This window comes from Ascidiella aspersa, chromosome 3, assembly GCF_963924565.1.
Source record: "Ascidiella aspersa chromosome 3, kaAscAspe10.2, whole genome shotgun sequence".
Lineage (NCBI taxonomy): Eukaryota > Metazoa > Chordata > Ascidiacea > Phlebobranchia > Ascidiidae > Ascidiella > Ascidiella aspersa.
In genome coordinates, this window is record NC_139449.1 from 17726967 (window position 1) to 17750210 (window position 23244).

General features: G+C 36.3%; 2 protein-coding genes across 2 annotated transcripts; one reads left to right on the forward strand and one right to left on the reverse strand.

The window, feature by feature from the left end:
- The first annotated feature begins 2574 nt into the window (after positions 1-2574).
- Positions 2575-14682, forward strand: LOC146160493 (uncharacterized). Its single transcript, XM_083385411.1, has 17 exons — positions 2575-2689; positions 3959-4150; positions 4276-4433; positions 4797-4968; positions 5320-5757; positions 6608-6756; positions 7425-7572; positions 7840-7980; positions 9641-9805; positions 10134-10304; positions 10533-10717; positions 11068-11294; positions 12098-12311; positions 12462-12600; positions 12686-12860; positions 13308-13498; positions 14490-14682. Exons 1-17 carry the CDS (start codon positions 2602-2604, stop codon positions 14546-14548), a joined length of 3012 nt encoding a protein of 1003 aa, XP_083241537.1. The 5' UTR covers positions 2575-2601; the 3' UTR covers positions 14549-14682.
- Positions 14683-16021: 1339 nt separating this feature from the next.
- On the reverse strand, positions 16022-22610 carry LOC146160494 (uncharacterized). The gene is made up of 10 exons (XM_083384625.1): positions 22514-22610; positions 21959-22100; positions 21656-21726; positions 20209-20380; positions 20006-20121; positions 18190-18352; positions 17988-18110; positions 17448-17632; positions 17124-17291; positions 16022-16511 (listed from the first exon to the last, which is right to left on the reverse strand). Exons 1-10 carry the CDS (start codon positions 22537-22539, stop codon positions 16352-16354), a joined length of 1326 nt encoding a protein of 441 aa, XP_083240751.1. The 5' UTR covers positions 22540-22610; the 3' UTR covers positions 16022-16351.
- Positions 22611-23244: the final 634 nt, after the last annotated feature.

A 23244-nucleotide genomic window follows, 5' to 3' on the forward strand; every position in this document is an offset into this window, starting at 1 on the left:
AGATGAAAATTGCAATTGTAATAGACGGTGTTTGAGTTCTTCTTCAACAAGATGTTCTAAAATCAATGGTCCCCAACCCTTGAACCAATGGTTCACTTGAGTAGCATTTTTTCCATGCAAAATAAACAACTTTTCTGTTTTTGCAAAATAAACAACTTTTTCTGTTTTTGACATTTTAAGTTAAATGCTGTGTTATGTTGAAGGATATATTCAAAATCATGTTAATGACTTCTAAATCCCATTTTATGAGGCAAATAAATCCTGCAGATGCAAAAACGTCAAAAGTGAACCAGTGGTCCCACATCTCCCCTAACTCTACATTTATTAAAATTTAGTCGAACTGGAGCTCAACCGGAATTTCAAAATGCTCGAAACCGAAACCGGAACTGAACCGAATCCGAAAAAATCCTTGAACCCGAACCGAACCTGAACCGGAAAAATCAAACGGTTCGACTCCCTGAGTAATTGTAATATTTTGTAAATGAGGTAGTATATTTGTTATCCAAAAAAGTGGTCCAAGATTGCTAGCAATTGCATCCCATAATGTTATTCACGCATACCTCTTTTTTAGCCTTTACACCAGGGGTCGGCAACCTTTTTGTATTCGCGGGCCAAAACCAACCTCAGAAAGGTCTCTGCGGGTTATTAAAATGTTAAAACTACCGTGATCAGGCGGACCTCGGATCTTTTTTGCGCCTAAAAACGTGTTTAATTACATTTAAGGGGGCAGCAGTAATAAAGTGTTGGCGCAAAGCGCGAATAAAATGCGTTTGTTTGGTTTAAAATCCGAGTCCACACATCGTCATCCATACTACCAATGAAAAGTGTAATAAAACTACTTTGAGGAAACGCAATAACATTAGCTAATCTATGTTGAGTGTTTGTCAACCTTTTAAAGACGGGCAAACCTGGCAAGCGAAGCGAGCGCGATTTTATTTTGGTATAACGCCATTTCTTGCAAGTTTTCATTAGCCTACATTGCCGACAATAAAAAATATAAAAAATGCTAAAAAATATATGTCCAATATTTGTGAATACGTTTTCCGTTTGTCCGCGACGCACTTGGCAGCCTTCCACGGCACAACGGTAAAGAAGCGCTGATCTATATTTCAAAAGACAGCGTCAAATCGTAAACAAACCGAATGGAGAAGTATCATTCGCGCGAAGCGCGAAAACTTTTCGCACTTACGTAGTTAAAATAGTTAAAAAGTATTTTAAAGGCCAAATCAAGTCTTTTTGAATAAATAGCAAGTTGAATTCCAACCCAAGTCGCCAGTTGCGCTCGTCAAGTCATTGTCACAAAAATAAAACGTCATACTATTAAAATTGGCAAACTTGCCTGATTATGAGCAAAACCTCTAACAAAAAATAACAAATATGCAGGATATAGTAGGCAAATTGTTTTATATGCAAAAACTAGGATAAATAAATAAAACAATCCAATTTTAAAGAACAACACAAACACCTCGTTAACGCAAGGTATTTTTCCATAAGACTTTAGTTAATTGAAGTCATTTAAATTGACCCAAAATACTTAAGACAAAAGTCAAGTCATTTGAAAACAGTGACTTAATGTACTTAGGTTAAGTTATTGACTTATTGCACTGCAAATTCAAAAGAATTATGGAAAATGAAAACTGGTTGTGTAAAATGGTACCATATTAAAAAAAATCCTTTCCACCACTTGAAGAGTTATTTTAGGATTTCTAGGGAGAACTCAAAGAACAGACTTAATTAAAGCTTTCGAAGGCGATTTCAAACAATTGCTTGATTTCAAAATCACAATCGCACCGAAGGCTCTTAAAATGTTCGGTATAGCGTTTATCAACGATAACGAGAACATGGTTCCGTTTAAAAGTGAGTTTTTTGACGACATACCTATTTTATAACGATGGTAGTCAAAAAGAGCTTATGGCCAAATTTCAGCCTCAATTACTTGGAATCATTACAACGCAAAAATCAATTTCGGAAAACCTGTTTAAAACAAAAATCAACAAACAGCTTAAACAAAATCGTATAGGGTACGGTAGATTGAGTATTTATTAGGTAAAGGATATTTTTGACATTTACAAAATGGAGAGTATCAATGTTAACATTTTATAGGTTGATGTATATTGGTCATTATGTGGGATTAAAAACGTTTCATTGTTCAAAAAAACGTAAGTGTGTAATACACATTTGTATTTTATAATTTTAAAACGATTTTCATTGGCTATATCATCAAAATCTCTTTTCGTAGGATCAACAATTCTCAACTGCTGTGACATCATTTATTTGTGAAATCAGATATAAAACTAGTCTATGACGACATGTAGCGCAATCATATCAATTAAATGCGATTAAGTGCGACGAAAAACGTGTCTGATCCTAGATATGCCGGGTAAAACTGGTTGGTCATCAACTAGCGACTGTAAGCACAGAAAGAAAAAGATGCCTGTAATAACTTAACACACGTCGCTATACCCTAATGGAGGAGCGAGCGTTGTAACGAAATACAGATCACGTTGAATTGCCTGCAGCGAATTGTGTTGTACTGGTCGCCGCTTTTAGAAAACCATTCTTTTATTCAGATGTTTTGATAGGATTAAAATTTAAAGATACATGATAAAACTAAAGAAAGCAGTGGAAATGTTCAATTTCGCAATATTGCTTGCCGCAATTGCTCAGTTGGGGTCAGCGCAAATACGCAGTAAGTTTCTTAAAAAAATAGAACGTTAGGTTTAATACTATTTATGATTTTGTTTTGCTTCTTGAATGTACGTTTCATATAGATATATTGATAATCGGCTTAAAAAATGTTTAAGTATGCAAAGCAGGTTTTTTGTAAACGTCAGAATAAAGATTTGTGTAACCCTATTTAACATACGAATCTAAAAAGCCAAAATCATATAAGTTATCAATCCATAAACAAGTCCTCAAGCTGTTGTAATTTTCGGCGTTAAGTGTAAATAGTTTTCTATTAACATAACATCACTTGACGCATAGTTACCCAATATTATACTAATAGTGCTATAAGTGTCCTATTAAATAAGATAATGATAAAAAGAAAAACATTATAAATAGATTTACTCCGACGATTTTTGCCTACATTCACTGTAAATATGTGGATTACATCATACAACGTTTAGTGCAAATATATTGAAAGAATAACGTTTGGTATGGCAGGATTGAATTATTTCTATGCCTTTAGGCAAAATAGCAAAATGACACGTTAACTGGTGTACCACATTTGCGGAATGCAGATTGAATCGCAAGATAAGGCAAATGGCTCACAAAAAAAAGTAATGCAGTTTAACATCATTCCTATACGCAACCGTAGTATGTTCCTTGTTGTTTTTCAGGATGGCACCTTTTAAGAAATATTAGAACATCCATCAATGTTTTTTATGTCATTATAAATACGGTTCTATATAAGGAAATTTTATGCTTTATCTTGCTGTTTGTACAATTTACTATATATCTATGTTTTTTTCAAGCTGAATAAAAATTAAGTCATAACATATGGCATTAGGCTATACATACTCAGTTCTAAAAACTAAATTATAGCATACTGGGCTCAGTCAAATTCGGGCTCAAGTTCCGAAGTAAACATGTCAAAATGCTACGCCTTCACCGAAAGAGTCTTACTTTGCCTTTTACTGAAATAAGAAATAGTTAAGCAGGTGGTGCGATCCATACCCCAAAACGATAGGTTACCCAGCAGGAAATACTAACAGCTGACATAGTGCAAAAAGCATCATCTAGTTGAAAAAGCTTAGTTAATATATATTTTTTGTGTTGCTACTGTCCCGTCAACAATATGGTCAACTATAGCTATCCAAACTATTCAAGCCGATAAAGTCATGTGTCTGCACTCACCAAAAGGTTTATACAAATCGCGACAATCTTTTAAGAATGCTGTTTTCCTCAAAATCGAAACTTTTTTCGAGAACATAAATCCAAATTAATTTACTTATAGTTCAGGTAAACAGTTGTGGGCTTCTTTCCCCTCCGATGAACGGCATGATATCGCGCTGCACAAGAGGCAACAGGGTGGGATCGGCATGCACAATGCAGTGCCTGGTTGGCTTCGTACCTGCCACGACCCGAAGAAAATGCGTATGTCTGGCAGGATTTTGTGTGTGGAAAGGCATCAACCCAACTTGCAAAAGTAAAAAAAACGGCGAAACTAGATATTAGGCTTATTATAGTTTACGGTTAAATAAATTATTGCCTGTATTTGAAATTCAATTTCTAGTGAATTGTAGTTATGCCCTTGTTTAACATTTACTCAAGAAATCGAATGTCCTCGGCCCGACTATGAAAACGGAAAGTTGACGATCGTGGACAAATGGCCGAAGGGTTTCGCTGGCTTGGCAGAATTCGGAAATATAGAAAGCGAATTTCGAGATGGATGGTCGGTCATCATCGCGTTTAACAAGCCTCTCGGACAGGTTTGTTTTGTATTTACAACATTATTCACATATCTTAATTAGGCGTTTATTTTGGGCAATCTCATTGAAATCTTGTTTGTTCGTGTAATCTCCTTTTTAGATGTCATAATTTTAGTTTGCAATTTGAACATTGAAGCTTTAATTAGAAATCCTAAATCGTCTATATAAAAAAGAAAAAACTAACAATAGTAAAATATTTATTAGCCTACTTGGTGGTTTTGTTCCAACTATAAGCACAGCTGATACCTTGTATTATAGGTTAAAAAGTTTCTCGCTATATACTCGGTCGAGTAATGAGAATGGAGCAAATACATGTTGAGCACTTGGACAGGTGTCGACCAAATAATAATAAAATCTGTTTAGCGAGCAAGGCTTTCCAGTTGGTCAGCCGAGCCAGCCGGTACATCTACTTCGCGGGACGCATTTACTCTCAACAACGCGCCTTTTAACAGATATCCGGACTTCAATAACACCGGGAATACCATGAGAGCTCTGTTTATCGTCGACGAGCTGGACAATGACATACCTAAACAGGGTTCGTTTTTATTCAGTTAAAGTAGTATATGAATTGAGAACAAAATAAATAGTTTCACGTCTAAAATATAAGACAACTGTGGTTTTTATATTTTTAACCTGGTCGCGTAGTTTGTTGCTCTAGGTTTTATGATTATTTTCCCATTATTTTTAAATTCTACTACCTGGTTTACGTGTTAACATTATTTTGTATTCGTTTTTTAGAGACTGATGATGCCGTGATTGGCGAAATATATTTCTCTTTTATAAACTAGAACCTATAGTGGCTGATTTTGACTGAGACAAGAAAGTCTATACTGTTTTACAACTGTGGTATATTTAATTTATTCGCTAATTCTCAAAATAAATTAAGGGTATGTCGGTCTTTACAAACATCGGTTGGTGGACGCCACATGTTTTCCGTCAACGCCATACAAGGACCTCGATGTTATCTCGTCTTTTGCCGCCTCGTCTACTCCACCAACAACAACTCCACAAGTAACTACATTGAGAACGTCCGAGCCACAAGTTTCAACAAAAGTATTTACAACAACTGCTGCGCCGCTGACAACGAGTGGGTTCCCCGTATCGCCCGAGACGACAGAATCAGAAACTGAAAGCGACCGACGTGTGACATCCAGAGAGGCAATTTCGCCCAATGTAACAGTATCTGAATTAGGTCCAATGCAAATTGCGATCAGTTTAAATAATGGGAACACGTCTGTAACGACTCCTGCGACTACTTTCCCCGGAGCGACAGTATCTACTGGCCCGAAGGAATACGACGTCGGGAATGGCAGGAAATGCAAGCGTGAGTTAAAATTCAAACAATTGTTTCTAAACACATTTCAGAGGAAGTAGTTTAACCAATAAACGATAGCGAATTATTTACCCGATTTTTCGACTGTTTAATTTATTTCAGTCAAACAGTCATAAAGGCGGATCCAGGATTTTGGCGATTCAACTTTTTAGTTGTGGCGCCACAAAGTTACTTAAAACGTGGTCATAAAATAAATATCATAAGAACCGCAGTTGTCTGTCTAACGCTTGCGTAAATTTGAAGATGTAACCGAATCTTTACACCCAGGAGGTAGCGTAAAAACATTCGCGAGAAGCGCACAAAAGGTGGTTTAGTTAGTTTAAATTGACACGACTTTCAATTTGAAGATATGAAAACACTATGCGCGAGAAAATATCCAAGTATTGCTAGATGTAATAGCCTTTTTTAACAAGATGACTGCCACAAAGACGTTATAACGTCCATTTTATACTTGTTTAAACATAAATCACATACAATTTAGCGCAAAAGGCATACATGCGTTCATCTTGTTAAACTTTCATGTTGGAGACATGTGAAATGTTCACCTGGCCATCTCGCAGATTTCCTAAGTTCACTTGTCTCAGACATATCGCTATAACGTAACTATGTGACGTCATCTCTGAAAAGTTTTATGCGATGAGAAAAAATTCATTGTCCCGAAAAATTATACTTTCACTTAATCTCGTTAAAGTGGTAAAACATTGAGGTCGAAGGGGAAAAAGCGAACTATAAAAATACATTCCCTTTAAATAACTTTGTCATACCTTTATTGTAAAGAATGGCCTAAATACTGTGACCCTTGGCTATAAAGTTTTATTTAATATTTTTCGATATTTAATAGTGCAAGGAGACCGATCATACCGCACTCAATCAGGCTGGATCGACAGTGAGAAGCCTTACTTCAGTGGTAACGCGATTGCGCAAATCGAAGCGACCATGAACGATTGGGTGGTGGTCGTTGTGTTTCAGAGGCCGGTTGTCGGTATCAAGGTAGGAAAATTGTTATACAAATTATTCGATAGTAAATAGAAACGGCTTTTTAAATGAAGCAAAACTGCACAGGGTTTAATTAATATGTCGTCTTTCATACTTTTGTATATACAGTGGTCACTATATAGTTTTGCGTAGTTTGGGATCCGTGCCTATACGTCAGAAGTAGTAACTGTGTATCCCACATTAAAGCATCACAATGAAAAACTTGATTACTTGTCTTCGGTTTTAAAAAATAGAAAACAGAAAACATGGTCTTAGAAAGTTGTGTTAGAAGAAATTACCTTATTTACAAAAACTAAAGCGCGCGTTGTTTTAATCCACACCAGAGTAAGATCTTGTACGCTTTAACCATAAAATCAAACGGGTCACTAAAAATGTTATAATTTCCAGGCATCCAAGATAGAACCAGCAAATTTACGTTTTAAATTAAATTCATCCTGAACATTTGGTATCGCAAACAAAAAGTAAATCTCCGCGTTTATTGCGCCAATTTTAAACTGTATACTTTATTTTATTATCAATTCTAATAGTTTTAAAGTGACAAAATTTTTATAATTTAAGATACCGCAAAATGGTTCACCCTTGGCCCTTATTAAAGCTACAAATCAAATACAATAAGATTTTAATAATTTGTTTTCAAATGTGTTTTTCCCAACAATACGTAGATTTGGAACGTGATGGAGGACGGAAAAGCAGAGAGCGGGCATATTTGGAGGTTCGGACCAAACATTTGGAACAGACAGCTTCATAAAGGAGAAATCAATATAAACTTTATTGCACAAATTAAACGGCAAATGGAAGTCAATCCAGATGGTAAGACGAACATAAAGTTAAAGTTATTTTATTATTTTAGCGGTTTAGCAATTTCGATTTAACGAGATATTTTTCTATTGTAAATAAAAACAAAAATCTCATATAGTATTAAGAAAAAAAATAAAGATATATAATATAAGGCGTTAAAGTAGCCTATAATGGTAGTCTTTGACGTTGTGATTACTCTTTTTTAAACCGGTATTGATTCACGTGTCTTAAAATCACGCCGTGATTGTTACTAAATTTTCTATTTTGTATTGCAAATAGGTCGCGTTTATTTGTGCTCCACCGAGTTAGATGCCAACGATCGCGTTCTATTATTTGAGGACAGTGAGTTGGATCCCGCTGACAACGAAGTCGATTCTTTCACTTATGAGGTCGATGAAAACGGTGATTTGGTGACTGAAGGTGGGTCATATATTTCATTTTTATAAGTGTTGTGGGTCGGGTGAAAAGCAGATTCATTCTTTAGTATCCTAAAAAGACTTCTTAACAATATTTTTTCACTTATTTATTAAAACAAAATATTTTTTCAGTTATTCAAATAAATAAAGTTCTCGAAATGTTTCTTCTATAGTTCCAGTAAGATTTCCTGCCCAAATATTAGAACAGGGCTTTCTAAAAGTTGCCAAACTAAATTCTCGTTTGTTCTTCTACACATAATTATTTAAGATATATATTTGGCTGTAGATTATTCATTGTCATATTTCAGCATAAACTAAAGGACAAGCACACAGGGGCGCCAGCAGAAAAATTTCCAGGGGGGGGGCAATCAGGAGCGTAACCAGAAAAACAAAAAGGGGGGGTCCTGAATTTTTAACTAAGGAAATACCCCTATTTTTCGTCTGACGTTAATGAATGATGACGTCATAAAACAGTGACAGTATGACGTCATAGAATGGTGATTACAAGACGTGATAAAAAAAACTAATTAAAAACAGCCAAATACGTACTGTAAAAGCGACCACGTGCGTCTTCGACAATCCTGTCAGGCGCCAGCTGCGAAATCACAGTGTGCAATCGTTTACTTGGGGCGAAAAAACAAACGAAGACCGTGAAATATGTGTGACTAATTGTGGTAGAATCACACATAATTCGACTATGAGTAGCGCGGTTTGCAAAGTACATGAACGGAACGAGCGCTAAATTGCGAGCACGTCTTTCACCACCTGCAATACTAAACGAAGATCGTTTTTTCCGGGTGTTATTATGCCACGATTAGCGCAACATCTTCGCCCAGCTGTGTGCCAAGTCAGCTAAATTACAAGCTGCGGTTGAGTGTAATTAATTGTGTCTATTGCACACTTAAAACGTGGTCTTACAGTATGCTTAACTAAAAATGGAGACTTTGAAGCGCGCACGACAGTCACCATTATACCTCCTTTTAAGAAACTGCTTCAGTTAAACAAATGTTGATGTTACACTAACATCGGATATTAGCGCAGAGACCGAACAGCGAGGAACATACTGCGTATAACTCGACGTTTTTTAGCGAGAAAAAAAGAAAGAAGGTTTGACTTAGCGTTGTCAATTGTCGAATACACACTTGCTAATCAGTCAACCTAAACAAATAACCAAAGAGAAAAACTTCCAGCGTTTACAGTCGACCAAACAAAAGACGAAAACGGCGTTTTGCGCTCGATTTTGGTTTCGCATTAGATTAGGACGCTTGACCCAATTGCTTAAAAAGCACGCCGCTTCGAACAGTTTGTTAAACCATGACAAAAACAAACAAAAAACGATAATATCACTTACAAAAGGGGGTCTCCCGCGCCCCTGGATACGCCACTGGGGACAATAGATAATGTATAATATTTTTAACCTTCATAAGTAATACATATTACACTTATAAACAATACTAATATCGCATTTTGAAATTCCAGGGGGAGCTATATTATTAGAAAATCAAGTTTGTAGTTTTCACAATTTTGATGACAAAGAATCTAATATCGTACAGGCTACTGAAACGTAAGGTGTATTGTTACCCATGACGGTGAATTCTATCTGGGGTTAACAGGGCGTGTATTTAAATAGAAAATCTGTAGATTGTTTGTTTTTCTGCTTATAGCTATAACCCTCGCACCAGGAGAAACTCACGGCCCGACAACCAGGCCTTATTTTGGTCCAACTACTCAACTTAGCACCGAAGAAAGATGCAGACCAAACGCACCAGGTGGCAAATTGCCTATTGTTCGCGGGAGACAAACCAAGCCGAGGTGGAAGAGATCCAGGGGTACAAGATCCACCAATATTATAATACAACCTAATTTTTTTTATCTTTTACGTAAATTCGTCCTAAACGTAGATAAGTTAAGTCTATTGCTTCTAATTTTTATCCGAATATATTTCACACGCCTTATCGAAAAAAAAAATATTTTGACCCTTTAAAAGAAAATCCATGCGCTTTTTGAGTGAGTTTTAACAATTTCAGTTTTTGCCAACACAGCTGTTTTCTCAGAACTGTTCACGCCGGAATAGCAATACTTTGTAACGCAAAACTGCAAAGCGTTGCTGTATATGCACTTTATATTACCTTTTGATTTATCATGAACATTGTACAGACAAAACTCCATATGACTACAACGAAGTCCTTCACAAGTCAATTTTGTTTTACGATGCGCAACGAGCTGGTGCCCTCCCACCCAGGTACAACCGCATTCCTTGGAGGGGTGATTCAACGCTAAAGGACGGTTGCCCTATTGGCGTTGATTTGAGTGGCGGGTGGTTTGATGGTAAGTTTCCTGTATTTGGATATAGTTAAAATCTGCCAAGCAATATAAACCGGACGAAACATGCAATAAATCCGAATGAACATGTTTTTAAAACTTCTAGGTGTTATGCCGGGTAGGCCTATACGCCATGCCGGTAAATGAATCTTGTTTGCATTTCACATTGGTTAAAAAACTAAATGACTGTACAAATTATGTAATAACCTTGTATTAAACTTACAATCTGTTTAGCTGGCGACCATGTAAAGTTTACCTATCCGATGGCATGGTCGGTTACCGTACTCTCGTGGGGCGGCATCTTGTTCCGTAGGGGATACACAGACGCAGGGGTCATCACGCGACTTCTCGGAACCATCAAGTGGCCAGTGAACTGGCTAATGAAGGCCCACACCGCGCCATTTGAGCTGGTCGCCATGGTGAGTTCGGGTATTTCGTTATTGACAATCTTACATTTTTAATGTTTTTAAAATGAACTTTTTAACGAAAACTTGAAGTATTTCGCGCGCTGACACAAAAGTTTAGATGGCATTAAAAATGTCAGGCTGCCTGGCGTTTTAAAGAACAATATACCCGACTAAAGCAAAGTTTTACATTCGCAATTGTTTACTCTAAATTCATTTACTCAACTTTAAGTAAAAGTAAATTAAAATTTAATTTTTTTCATCTAGACCTAGATGTATAATGTTAATTGTTCGAAAGACAAGATATACAATGATAACAATAACCGCAAGAAAAGGGGGTAATTAAATAGTTTCGTATTTGTCAGGTTGGAAATGGCCAAGAAGACCATCGGTATTGGGGACGACCAGAAGAGATGACGATGGAACGACCCGTGTACAAGGTTACAAAGACTGCGCCAGGAACGGAAGTTGCAGCCGAAACCGCGGCCGCTCTTGCTGCGGCATCAATCTTTCTCAAGAAGACCCACAAACCCGTTGCAACTGAAGCCCTGCGACACGCTAAGGAACTGTACGAGTTCGCTACACAATACAAGTAGGAGAATGGTCAGATTTAATTCAGCTAAAATGGTTTCTTATAATAGTGTGGGCGTAGCCTACATCAGTGTTTCTTAAACAGGCAAATGGTTCACACCAGGGTGAATTAAATTTTTGCATAGGTGAACCCAAAAAAAAGGGTTATATAAAGGTGAACCGTCATAAATGGTTGATAGCTCTGCAGTAAATCGACTATACTGAACTGTTTTTTGGTGTTTTTTTTGCTTATTGTAATAGTGAAGTTGGTTTGCACTGAGTGTATAATTACAAAAAAATGGTGACTGTGTTTTGTGCTTTTGTAGCTTTATTTTTTTGGACTCAAAAAATTGTAGATTTGCAATGGTAAAAATTAGCTTGAGTTGATCTTAAGTCATTTTGTGCTGTTATATATACGAGATAATTTTATCGTATCATGAGACAAGGGTGAATGAAATTTTGAGATAGATGCTAGGGGTGAACAAAACTAAAAAATTTAAGAAGCACTGGCTTACATACACGCAAAGCTACCAGTTTGTAATGGTATTATCACAGTATACCCATGTGGATTCCATGGCTTAAGATGCCATGTTTTTATTTGTTCTGTAAGCTGTATGCTATATTGATACACAGCGATTAGGTTTATATTTAGAGAATTAAATTTGTAAGTTAGTAAAGTTTATTGTTATAAATACACGAACTTAAAGAAAACTTATCGTTGTTATATTTTAAAGCTATGTAGTGATTTGACGTGGCAATTTACCTAACGTCGGATAAACGGCAGTCTATTACTAAATTTAACCGATATACACTTAAACGTTATAGGGGAAACTACCAAGAGGCTGTTCCCGAGGTACACGACTTTTATCGCTCATTCAACGGCTACAATGATGAGCTTGTTTGGTCAGCAGCCTGGTTGTACAAAGCAACTGGGATCACTCGCTACCTGGACGATGCAAAGCGCGAATACGCCAATATGAGAGGACAATATTTAACCTCGCATGCGTTCTCGTGGGATGATAAGCTTGTTGGTGCGCAGGTAATTCATATATATAGTTCGAAAATCGTCCGAAAAACGACCATTGTAGCAGGTATGGTTCTTAACTGTGACTTAAGATTATATTATTACAGCAAATTATTTAGTGTGATTGTAACTTAAATTTAAATATTTCGTCGTGTTTTCTTCTAGGTTTTACTCGCATCGATCACTGGGGAGAGTATTTTTAAAGGCGGCATAGAACGATTCATGAACAAAATGATGAATAAGGTAGCCAAAACTCCACAGGGGGTCATGTGGCTCGATCAGTGGTCACCTAACCGATATGCTGGTAAGAACTAAAATTGCTACATTGGCGCAAAGTAAAATTGCAACTGGACAGACTGTACTAAAGGCACTTAACCTTCACGTTTCAGCCAATGCCGCATTCATCGCTATGGCAGCGGCTGAGATCGATCCTCCTTTGCCCGACAGAGAACGTTACATTACTTTCGCCAGGAAGCAGCTGCACTTATTGTTGGGCGACTCCGGGATGAGTTACGTCATTGGAATTGGAAAGAAGTACCCGAGACGTGCGCATCACAGATCAAGGTATGATCACAAAGCACCTTTGTATGTTTTTAACACCTATAGTGGTATGTACTCACTGACTTATACATCGCCTTCTTAATCTTTTTTTTTTGTCCTTTTTTTGTGCATGTGTTATCGTTTTTATCTTCACTTGTATTTTTACACTGATGATGGCATGTTTGTAAACATTTTATCAAAATATAATGTCTTTAGTATTTTTATTAAAATTACTAAAAAACGTGTATTGTGATCCAAAATTATGATCACTTTAACCAAAATGGTGGACACCAACCTTCAATATTATTTGCCTACATTGTTCTGTTTTGTGTGTGTAAATTTAGCAACGCCTAATTGCAGAGGTTCCCACATCAATGCCACCTGAAACTAAATTTATTACATAGTAGCATATATAAAAAGATCGACTGCTGATCATAAATTAGTAACAGCTTTTTTGACTTTTGTTCACAGTTCTTGCCGACCTCCACCAGCCCCTTGCAATGTCAATACTTTCTTCAGCAGCAGATTTAACTTCTTCACCCTTTACGGGGGATTGGTTGGTGGTCCTGACAAGAGGGGTGTTTATGATGATAACAGGGCCGACCATAAACAGTCGGAGGTAGCGTGCGATTACAATGCCGGATTCCAGTCGGCCATTGCAGGTAACACAGTACAATTAAATTGAAATCCAATGCGGCATAGTTGTTTTGTAGTAAGTAGAGGAAGTTTTTAAGAGTTAAAAAATTAAAAATATAGCTTTATATTTTGAAATGTATGATATCGTATATGACTTTAAATTTAAGCAGGAAATTTATGCTAATTCTCTTTAATTAACAACTTGCATTCAAGTGTTAACATAGGCTAGTTTAAACAACAATATAAAACACATATATTTTAAAATATATATTTTAAAAACAATAAAAAGTTAAATGTCTAATGCACCTGCTCAATAAACATTTTCAAATGCAACTTTATAGTATACAATGCTTGCGCCTGCAAAGCTTGTGTTTTGGCAAAACATTGATTCCATTAGGGAAAATAATCGCTTCACAGATGTTCAAGTAGGCTGGCATTTTAACAATTTTGCATACCAACTTAGCACTGGCTCACGACAGAATGTATGACTTAGATTAGATTTCATTGAGTGTGTGGCCTTCTGCAAGGGTTCATAACATTCAGAGATCAGAAAGTGTGTTGCAAAAGATTGTGTAAAGTTAAGTTTGCAATGATCGACATCAAAAGGCTGTTATTATACGCTACAAAGAACAATGGAAACTTCGTCTCCGCTTATTTGTGAAATGTAGCACAAGAACTCTAACTGCGCCTTCCATATACACAAATCAATAAATGTTGATGTCTAATGGGGACACTTGAACTAGATCTACAAAGTTACCAGGATTCCATCTTTGCATTTTACAGTGAATACAAAACGATGTTTTTAATAACCTAAAAAAAAAACGCGACCTTTATGACTTAATGACTTCTTATGAAAAGAGTTTGAAACAACGTAGTTCTTTGGTAGTCACCAGTTTACTACTTTGTTTAGGGTACCACCAAAAAAAATACATAATGAATTTTACTACCATTAAAAATAATATATAAAAAAAGACTTTTAGTGGCTCTATTGATAAATTAAGTTTGCATTTCTTTCAGGTTTGAAAGAGCTTGTTGTTCGAAACCGTACGAGAGTAAGGACCAACAGAAGAGCATAGAATATTCAAACCCTCTTGTATTTATTGTTAACTATGAATATCAATGTTTAAACGCTATCCTTGTGTGTACCGATTAAGTTATGTTTATGTTATATAGTTCGATCTTGTTTACAACTTTTAGAAATACAATAACAACTGAGAATTGGTTGTTTTGATTTATTTTCTTAAAAGACAGCAAATAAGAAAAAAAGAAAACGAAGCTATTTAGCATTAGATTCCATTATTGACTGCGTCTTCAGTGGTGTATTGCTGAAACACAGTAGCAAAAATTGGTATTAAGCGACTAATGATGTTAAAGTAGAACATCGGATCCTTATATTTTAGTAAATAAAACTGGACTCGAAATCGAATTTAATTCTGCCGTTTATCAAAACTGTTATAATATATTCGTTGTACCGCGACAGGTTGCGTTAATTGTACATACGCGAGTAGCAAGTTGGATAAAGTACGTTGCTTTGCGACAACCTTCGCCTCATTAAGTGTCAATTAAGCGGCTAAATTTTCGTAAAATTATTTTTCTTTTTGTAATGATTTTAGAATGTAATTGGATAAATTAAACTTGGACAACCTCACTTTTCCGTTCTCCATCAGCTTGTCATAACAGTGCGATTTAAAGAGTTTATTTTTAATAATCACAACTTTATTTCAGTTCATCTTTAAGGTCCACCAGCCCAACATATTGTGTTTCTTATGTGGCCCCAGTTAAAAAAATTGCCCACTCCTGCTATGGTATATTAAAATTAATTCATCTCAAAAAATAAAAGTTAAATATTTAATAAAATATACTAGGATTCGATATTCTGGATTCGTTATTGTATATTCGAAACATTCTAGAAACCCTTGGGATTCTACGTTAAACATCCCTAATACCGATTAAAATTCTTCTTGTTGATTTACGCGACCTATTTGACTTTGTTATTCATATTTAAGCTATATTAGAGGTTCGTGCATATAGTGTATCCAAAGATATTATTATTTGTAGAGAAGATGCGGCAGCAAATTTAGCAATAATAATATCAGTTATTTAATATATGACCCACTTTATTCATTTTTCAATGATAAAGGTCTTGTTTGTAAACCGCGCAATGAATAGGTTCGCCATCCCCGGCATATACAATAATACTTAATATTTACGTTTGGCGCTTCACAAGATTGGCAGCTTTGTAAACATGTCCCTTTAAAATGGCTTAACCTTAAGTTAAGTTTGCCAAACAAACGAAGTTCAGGTCGTTTTAAAAGGTATAAGTTCAAGTACCTGTTCAAGTTAACGGTTACCCAAGTCAAGTACCAGTCCAAGTCAATGCTATATTGCAACAAATCAAGTCATTTGCAGCAATAAATACATAAACTAACTTATCTTGTAAAGAAGATGCAAAAGAAATATTCTACGTCCAACTATTTGTTTTGTTTATTAATTTCCTGCCTTTCGATATACGGTGCGAGTTAAAAAATCTGACACGTGAGCTATTTTATTGATAAGCAAATACAGTTAAACATCGTCTGTGGTGTAATTACAAGGTGTCACAATGTTTAAAATAAAAACAGAATAAATCCCTAAAACAAAGACATAGTATGACAGCGATACTAATATTCTGGTGTTAGAGTAACTTAAGTGCACTTTGACTTACTGTATTTGTGCTGGGCCCAATTAAACATTGTGCCATTAAAATGGAAATCTTTAAAAATAAAAATAACACCAAAGAAATCAGATACAAAAACGATTTCTAAATATAAGAGCATTGTGTACGAAACTAATAGTTTCAAAGATTTTAAAAAACGATAAGCAAAATATACGGGTGAGGCTTACTCGTGTTTCCAGTGGAGTTCATCGCCGTATACTTCACGTAGTTTTCTCTGCAACTCGTTTGCGTGTTCAGTACCGCGCGTTTCAACCGTACATCGGACACTCGTCTTGAACACAAAGGCGGGAAGCGACATACGATCGTGGAGGATGTCTTTAATACTGTAAATTATACACAAGTGACGACTCCTGTTGTTAGTCTATGACAAGTTAGGATTTAAGTTCGGATTTGGACATTTTTAGGTGTCACCTGACTACGTGATCACTCTTTGGCCTTTCGCTTGCCCCCGACACACGATTTCTCGTTTTGTGTATTTTGTATTCGTGTTTGTGTTCAAGTTTCTTTGTTTGTTCATTTTAGAAACTCGTAGAAAATAAATAAATTACGTTACATCATTAACCGAATTGTGTTTTATTCTGATAATGATGTTATTCTAATTTCCATACGACTGATGGGGTCCCATTAACGTATTCGCCCTAATATTTTTTATATTGATAGATATTAAGGGCCATTAAAAACGTTAATTTTCGCTTTCGACGTTAGCCATATCTTAGTGGCCAAGAAGGTGATAATCACTTAGTCATTAATCTCAAACGCCAACTAAATACTGACTTAAAAAACAAATGTTAATTCAATGCGGCGTATATCTGTCTCTTCTCTGGATTTAAACCTACGTACATTTTTTCTAACTTAGAGATAGCTTTAAAACCAATACCCTCTTGTAGGTTAAACAAGCTGTATCATAAGGTTCAACGACCAAAGCAAAAACTTACCTAGCGCCTTGTTCAGCAATAATCGCCAGAAGTTTTGCAAGCCCCCCGGACCTGTCGCTGATGACACAGTTGAAGCGAACCAGTCGGTCTTCCAGCATCAGGGCGCGATCTATGACGCGTCCCAGCACTGTGATGTCGATATTTCCACCGCAGAGAACACATACGACTCTGTCACACATAATTTGTTTTATAAATATTTGCGCGACCTAAATCATGTACTGTTTTGCTACTAGTAAATCGACTTGTTAAACGAATATTGAAAGATAAAATTACCATGGGCATGCAAATAAAACATTTGATCAAGTAAATTCAAATGAATCTCACTTTTTGCCTTTCATTTCTGGTATCGCGTCCGCCAGGATTGCGGCAAGACCGGCCGCACCAGCGCCCTCTACAACTGCTTTTTCCACCTCGAGCAACTTCAGTATTGCGCTAGCAATGTAATCCTCGGTAACACGAATCACTCTGTCGATCAGTGGATTTGCAGTTGCAAAAGCATTGTGACCAACCTAAAAAGGCCAGAAGATAAAATTAAACAAGACTTTTTGAATAAAATGCATATTAAAAAACGTATATTTTTAGCATACATGATTTTACAGCATTTTGCATGATGGAAAATGTATAATTTTAGTATAATCAGGGTCCTTCAAGTAAAAGTATACGTAAATTAGAAATTAAGCAAAGATCAGTCACGTCGTGATTTTAGTGCTTCACTAGTTTACAATTCGGCTTCCTTGCTTTTTCGTAAAAAGGTAACAACACACAGTCCATAATTTTATGAAAATACATAGGGATTATTGATTAAGCAAATATAATCTTATTTCTTTGTTGAATCTTTATGTTAATAAACAAGACAACACGTACCTCAATGACGCTAAGTCCGTCTGCGATAGAGTTGACGGCCCCAGCTTTTGATTCGTCACAAGGAACTGGTTTGCCGTGTTGGACCGCTGTCGACCACGACGGGCATCTTTCCGATTCAACTCCCTGCAAAATACGAAACAAATAGTGTACGACATGATTCGCTATGTCACTCCACTAACTGATAGAATTGTGATTAACCTACGATTATTTTGACATCTGGTTTAAGGTGCTTTACGGCGGCCGCGATTCCTCCGATTAAACCTCCGCCACCAATTGGAACCACAATGTAATCTACGTCCGGGATGTCTTCAAGGATTTCCATACCGGTCGTACCCTGGCCCGCCAAAATGTCAGGGTGGTCGTACCTGCCAATTTAAAAAATGCTCACTGCAATCGTTTGAGGAACTTTTTATAACATTCATTTTAAGACAAAGATCTATATAGTTTTAACCATGAAGTATTATATCATAATGTTTTGCTACGATATGAGTCGCGATGTGAGTTAGCCACGATATGCTTGAACCCTTGAGTCACTTTTAGTGGATTTCTTGTTTTAGGTTCTAAACAAGCAAGGGAATATGTATATATATTTATGTTTCTCATGTGACAACTTTACTAGGTTTACCATAAGTCCCGTTTTAGCAGGACAGTTTCGATTTGTTTTTGTTTAGTACTGTGGCCCAATAAGCCAACCACAATGTCTCGTTTTTAGGCGCCAAACATTGTTTTGCCAAACCTGATGAAGGGTGATACCTGATGGCGTTTTCTTTTTTCGTTTAATTGCGTTAAATGTGTATGTAATTATTACGTCGTTATGGCGTACAATTGGCTCGGTGGTGGGTTGATCTTTAGCGCATTAGATAGCTCGTAGTAGGCTATGCCTGCTGTAACTTATTTCGATAAAATAAAATCGAAATAAAGATTTGAAAAAAAGTAGCCTTTTATACGAAAGAGTACAAAGGGCGATTTGTGTAAATTCACAAATACTATACTTTGTTGTTTTGGTTTCTATAACAAGACAACAACACGTTAATTGTTTTGGTTCCTATAACATTAGTTTTTCGAGGTGTGCTACTGATTTATAGTTGTCCCATAAATAGTATTCAAAATAGTTATATACAAATTTTTAAACAATAGATAATCCTGCTGAGCACGTGGCTTTCAGGGGGGTTATTTTTCTTTAATGCAGTGTAAGTTTAGTCCCAAAATCTCGATAAAAGCCATTTTTAGCTGTTTGTGTAACGTTTTCATATCACAATGTTTGAAAAATAATTTATCAAAGGCATATTATTTGACTTAACTCGTCGCGTGGCAAACAATAGTAATACACCTATTCCCATTTTACTTGAACATTCACTCGAGAATTTGACTTGCAACAACAGGCTTCTTTACATGTTTTGTGACGTCACGTTATGCCGTAAATTTGCGACGTAGTTACACAAAAAAAATACTGAATCAACTGTTAAAAAGCGTCCCATTTTTAACTTAAAAAATGTCCTAAGCCTAAACGTAACTTATAACAGAGGTGGGAAGACTGCTGTTCTATCGACATGTTTTAAGGCTCTTTTAGCTATAGAGTAAAATCCATAATTGATATTGTTTGGTTACCTCATATTTGAATTTTTATTCATCAATGTGTTTTATTATGACAAAACCAGTATCTATGGTTTTCAAATTTACAGCCTTAGTTTTCTGTAACCTGTGACACTACGTCTACACGTCCACGTGACACTACGTGTACACGTTGATAACGACAAAATTAAATCTAAATGATATATTAGAAATTTTAAAGTAGGCCTATTTAAAGCCATTTAGTCTGTATATATATAGTTTAAGAAACACAAGTGAATCAAAAAATATTATGGCCGACTGACACCGTATTTGTTTTGTTAAATTTCTATTCAATTTTTTTTTTGGTAAAATGACAGTGTATACTTATTTGTATTAACAATACGCTACCCTTTTATTGAATTTTAACTATCGCTGTAACATAATATAACTGCAGGTGGTGGTTATACCCGTTAATATAGAGCAGGTCATTCTTCTGTCCGTACGCCATGGCATAAGACTTCGCTTCGTCGAATCGGGATCCGTGTAGAATTACTTCGCCCTTTAAATCGCGACAACTGTTCACCTGGGGGCAGAAATGTGACAATTAATAATTGTCACCTATCGGTGTTAGATCTTAGCCATCGGGTTGTCGTATATAACTTTACCATACCTTTACAGCGGGTGCCTGCACGGGCATGATCACAGTTGCCGACACCCTGAGTTTGGCGGCTTGATATGCGAGCGCTTGCGCGTGGTTACCCGCAGATGTTGTTACCACCCCCTTTGCCTTTTGCTGGTCTGTCAACTTCATGAGAGAGTAGAGGGCACCTCTATCCTTGAAACTAAGAAACGACAACGATGGGCGTAAACATGCTTGTCTGTATATTGGACATTTTCATAATTTTCAGTGCAGAATGTTTTTTGTATACATGGTAATCTAGTGTAGGCGACTGGTACATGAATTTTGTACTTAGTCGAAGTCGTGTCATTATTGTAACATGATTAACACTGAAGGTGAGCTCAATGACATACGTAACACTCAAGTTACAAATCAACTCATTTTTTCGTTTTCGGTATGACATTGAGTCAGTTACAGCAGAGTAAAGTGAATTGTTTCTGATTTTCTCACAACAGTTTGAAAGCGCCATGGTCTTACCGCAGCTCTAACGAATCGAATAAGAGGCATATTTAATAACAAAATTACAAAAATTGCAAAGCCAAAAAGGTCGAGTAAATCGACAGCATCTTGATTAAGACGTTTCGATACGAGCTTGTATCATCTTCAGTTAATGTGACTGAGAAGCATTTCAAGCATCACTTATAAGAGATGGGACGCAAACGCAATCTTCTGTAACATTCCGATCATAAGGTTGATTTTGGCAAACCCAAAGTTCTCGGATGGGCTATTGGGCTTCAGACGTTTTTAGATTGCGGCTACTCGAGTCGCTATCTATTCAAGACTGCAGCCCCGAACTGAACGTTGACACCTTATCAACACCGCTGTACCTGTTCAACACCTGAAGGTGCTAAATAAAACCCCCACTTTCGAAACTCAGACTGATAACAATTGCGTCCCATCTCTTATAAGTGATGCTTGAAATGCTTCTCAGTCATATTAACTGAATATGATACAAAGCTCGTATCGAAACGTCTTAATCAAGATGCTGTCGATTTACTCGACCTTTTTGCCTTTGCAATTTTTGTAATTTTGTTATTAAATATGCTTCTTTTTTGTTATTAAATATTGCAATTTATTATCAAAATTACAAAAGTTACATCTTAAATTGCTCGTCCATTTTGGTCTATTACACGTCCTTTAAAAGCCGTTTGGCATTTAAACAGGTATTTCATCACACTGCTAAGACACTCGAAAAAGTGGGCGTTTCCACAGCTTTTTAGCACCCTATTGGTCGACACATGTGGGAGTAACAACAGCATTTTGTGATCTCATGTAATCGGTGCGTACAGCACACGTAGGCTACGCAGAAGCCGTTTCACTCATACATGAAAAGGAAATGACGTATTTACGCGCACCATACGTCACGCAAATGCTTTATTTATAGTTCATGTACTTGGTTTACCGAGGCAACAATATTTGTTTATCTTCCTGCACATACCTTCCAGTGAATTGCATGTATTCTTTTTTGAAGTACAGCTCCAAGCCCAGCTTTGGTGACATGCGGGAATACTGTGCATAAAACAACATTCTATAAACTTTGACATACCGTTAAGATGTATTGCGGATGTATTAGCAATTCACCCGTTATAAAAGGGTGGTATTTAAACGCAGCAACGAAACAAATAAATTAATTTCTTTGCATGTTTAGGCCTTTGTCGTAGCGCTTTCATGGTAAACAGACAAGTTAACTTCTTACTACATCGTTAAATGGTAACATCGTTTTTTGTTTGCCAATACCCACCGAACATGGCGTCCTGACGACACCTCCTTTAATCATTTGATAGGCGTTGGCCACCCTTTCATATGTCACAATAACCGGATTGTTAGGGTCACAGTATGGATCGAGAATATCTTCATCTTGACTTACCGACGAACCACTAGGGCTAAAATTCAACAATAGGTCTGTAAACATATATTACCCACTTGTTGGGGTAACTATCTAATTCTATAGTATTAATTCAAATTTTGATTAAATGTTATTAACGTCCTTGTCAATTGTTGTTGTTTTAAAACAGAGAAAAAAATTCGTATATATATATATATATATATATAGTATATTCCCGTACAAATACGAAGAAGTAAACTACTAAAATGAATGGGTTACTTCAATGAGCGATTGTGCGATTTATTTGTTTTTGTCCGGTGTGAGTAAAACATTTATGTAGATCATTTAAGTGCAACTCTTTTGTTACGACCAAGTTACAGGTTTATACTAACAATGAATTAAACATGTCGTAATATGTTAAAAAAATCATATACACAAAACTATTCTAACAAAATTATGCAATTCACTTACCTCGAACCTCCTTTTAATTCTTTCATTTTGTCAACTACACAAACAAACAATTAAATTTTGTACCTCTCGATACAGGCCAAACCTACTTGAAAGTTTAGTAATAAAATGGCGAAATTGCCTCTGCGTTGCTGCTTTTACGTTATTTCTGGTTTTGTCGGCACGTTACCATGGTTGTGACGCATCACGAAAAAAGAGCGCTATGACGAAACAGATAATATTGCCTAGTCATACAGCGAGAACAAACTAACTACTTTATAGCAGCAGTGCAGTGGGCAAGGTTCACTGAGAGTACTACCGCCTCGACAGTCCTAGTGAGCGATCTGTTGTGATGCATATGGGGACAATTTTTGCTGGACAACAAAAACAATACCGTAGTGCGTAAATTGCAGACTTTCTAGTAGTGAATTTTTACATTGCCTACAAAATACACTTTACTCTGCATTATGTCATGCAGATGGGATTGGCATAACTTTGTATAAAACATTTTAGGTTTTTTGATGCTAAACTTTAAAAAATAATGGGTTCCTAAACTTCTAGTGTAAGAGAGACTTTTGCTTTATACTAAACATTGCCTGGTAAAAGCCTTTCTTCATTTCCATTTGTTGAACATCATTCCCAATAAAAACAATTATGTTGTATCAAATTTTAGCTGTGTACCAAAGGTTTGTAAGACCGGCATTTGAACGTTTATAATTGAGTCCTGGAGATGCAGGACTTTATGATAGGAACTA

Bases quoted from the DNA above. Each gene is read 5' to 3' on its own strand.
- LOC146160493 (XM_083385411.1), top strand. From the start codon at position 2,602: ATGATAAAACTAAAGAAAGCAGTGGAAATGTTCAATTTCGCAATATTG. The intron at 9,806-10,133 runs GTACAAGATCCA...AACATTGTACAG, and splicing joins GAGGTGGAAGAGATCCAGGG to ACAAAACTCCATATGACTAC. The intron at 12,312-12,461 runs GTAATTCATATA...GTTTTCTTCTAG, and splicing joins ATAAGCTTGTTGGTGCGCAG to GTTTTACTCGCATCGATCAC.
- LOC146160494 (XM_083384625.1), bottom strand. From the start codon at position 22,539: ATGAAAGAATTAAAAGGAGGTTCGAG. The intron at 18,111-18,189 runs GTAGGTTAATCA...CGTATTTTGCAG, and splicing joins AACCAGATGTCAAAATAATC to GGAGTTGAATCGGAAAGATG. The intron at 16,512-17,123 runs GTAAGTTTTTGC...TATAATTTACAG, and splicing joins ATTGCTGAACAAGGCGCTAG to TATTAAAGACATCCTCCACG.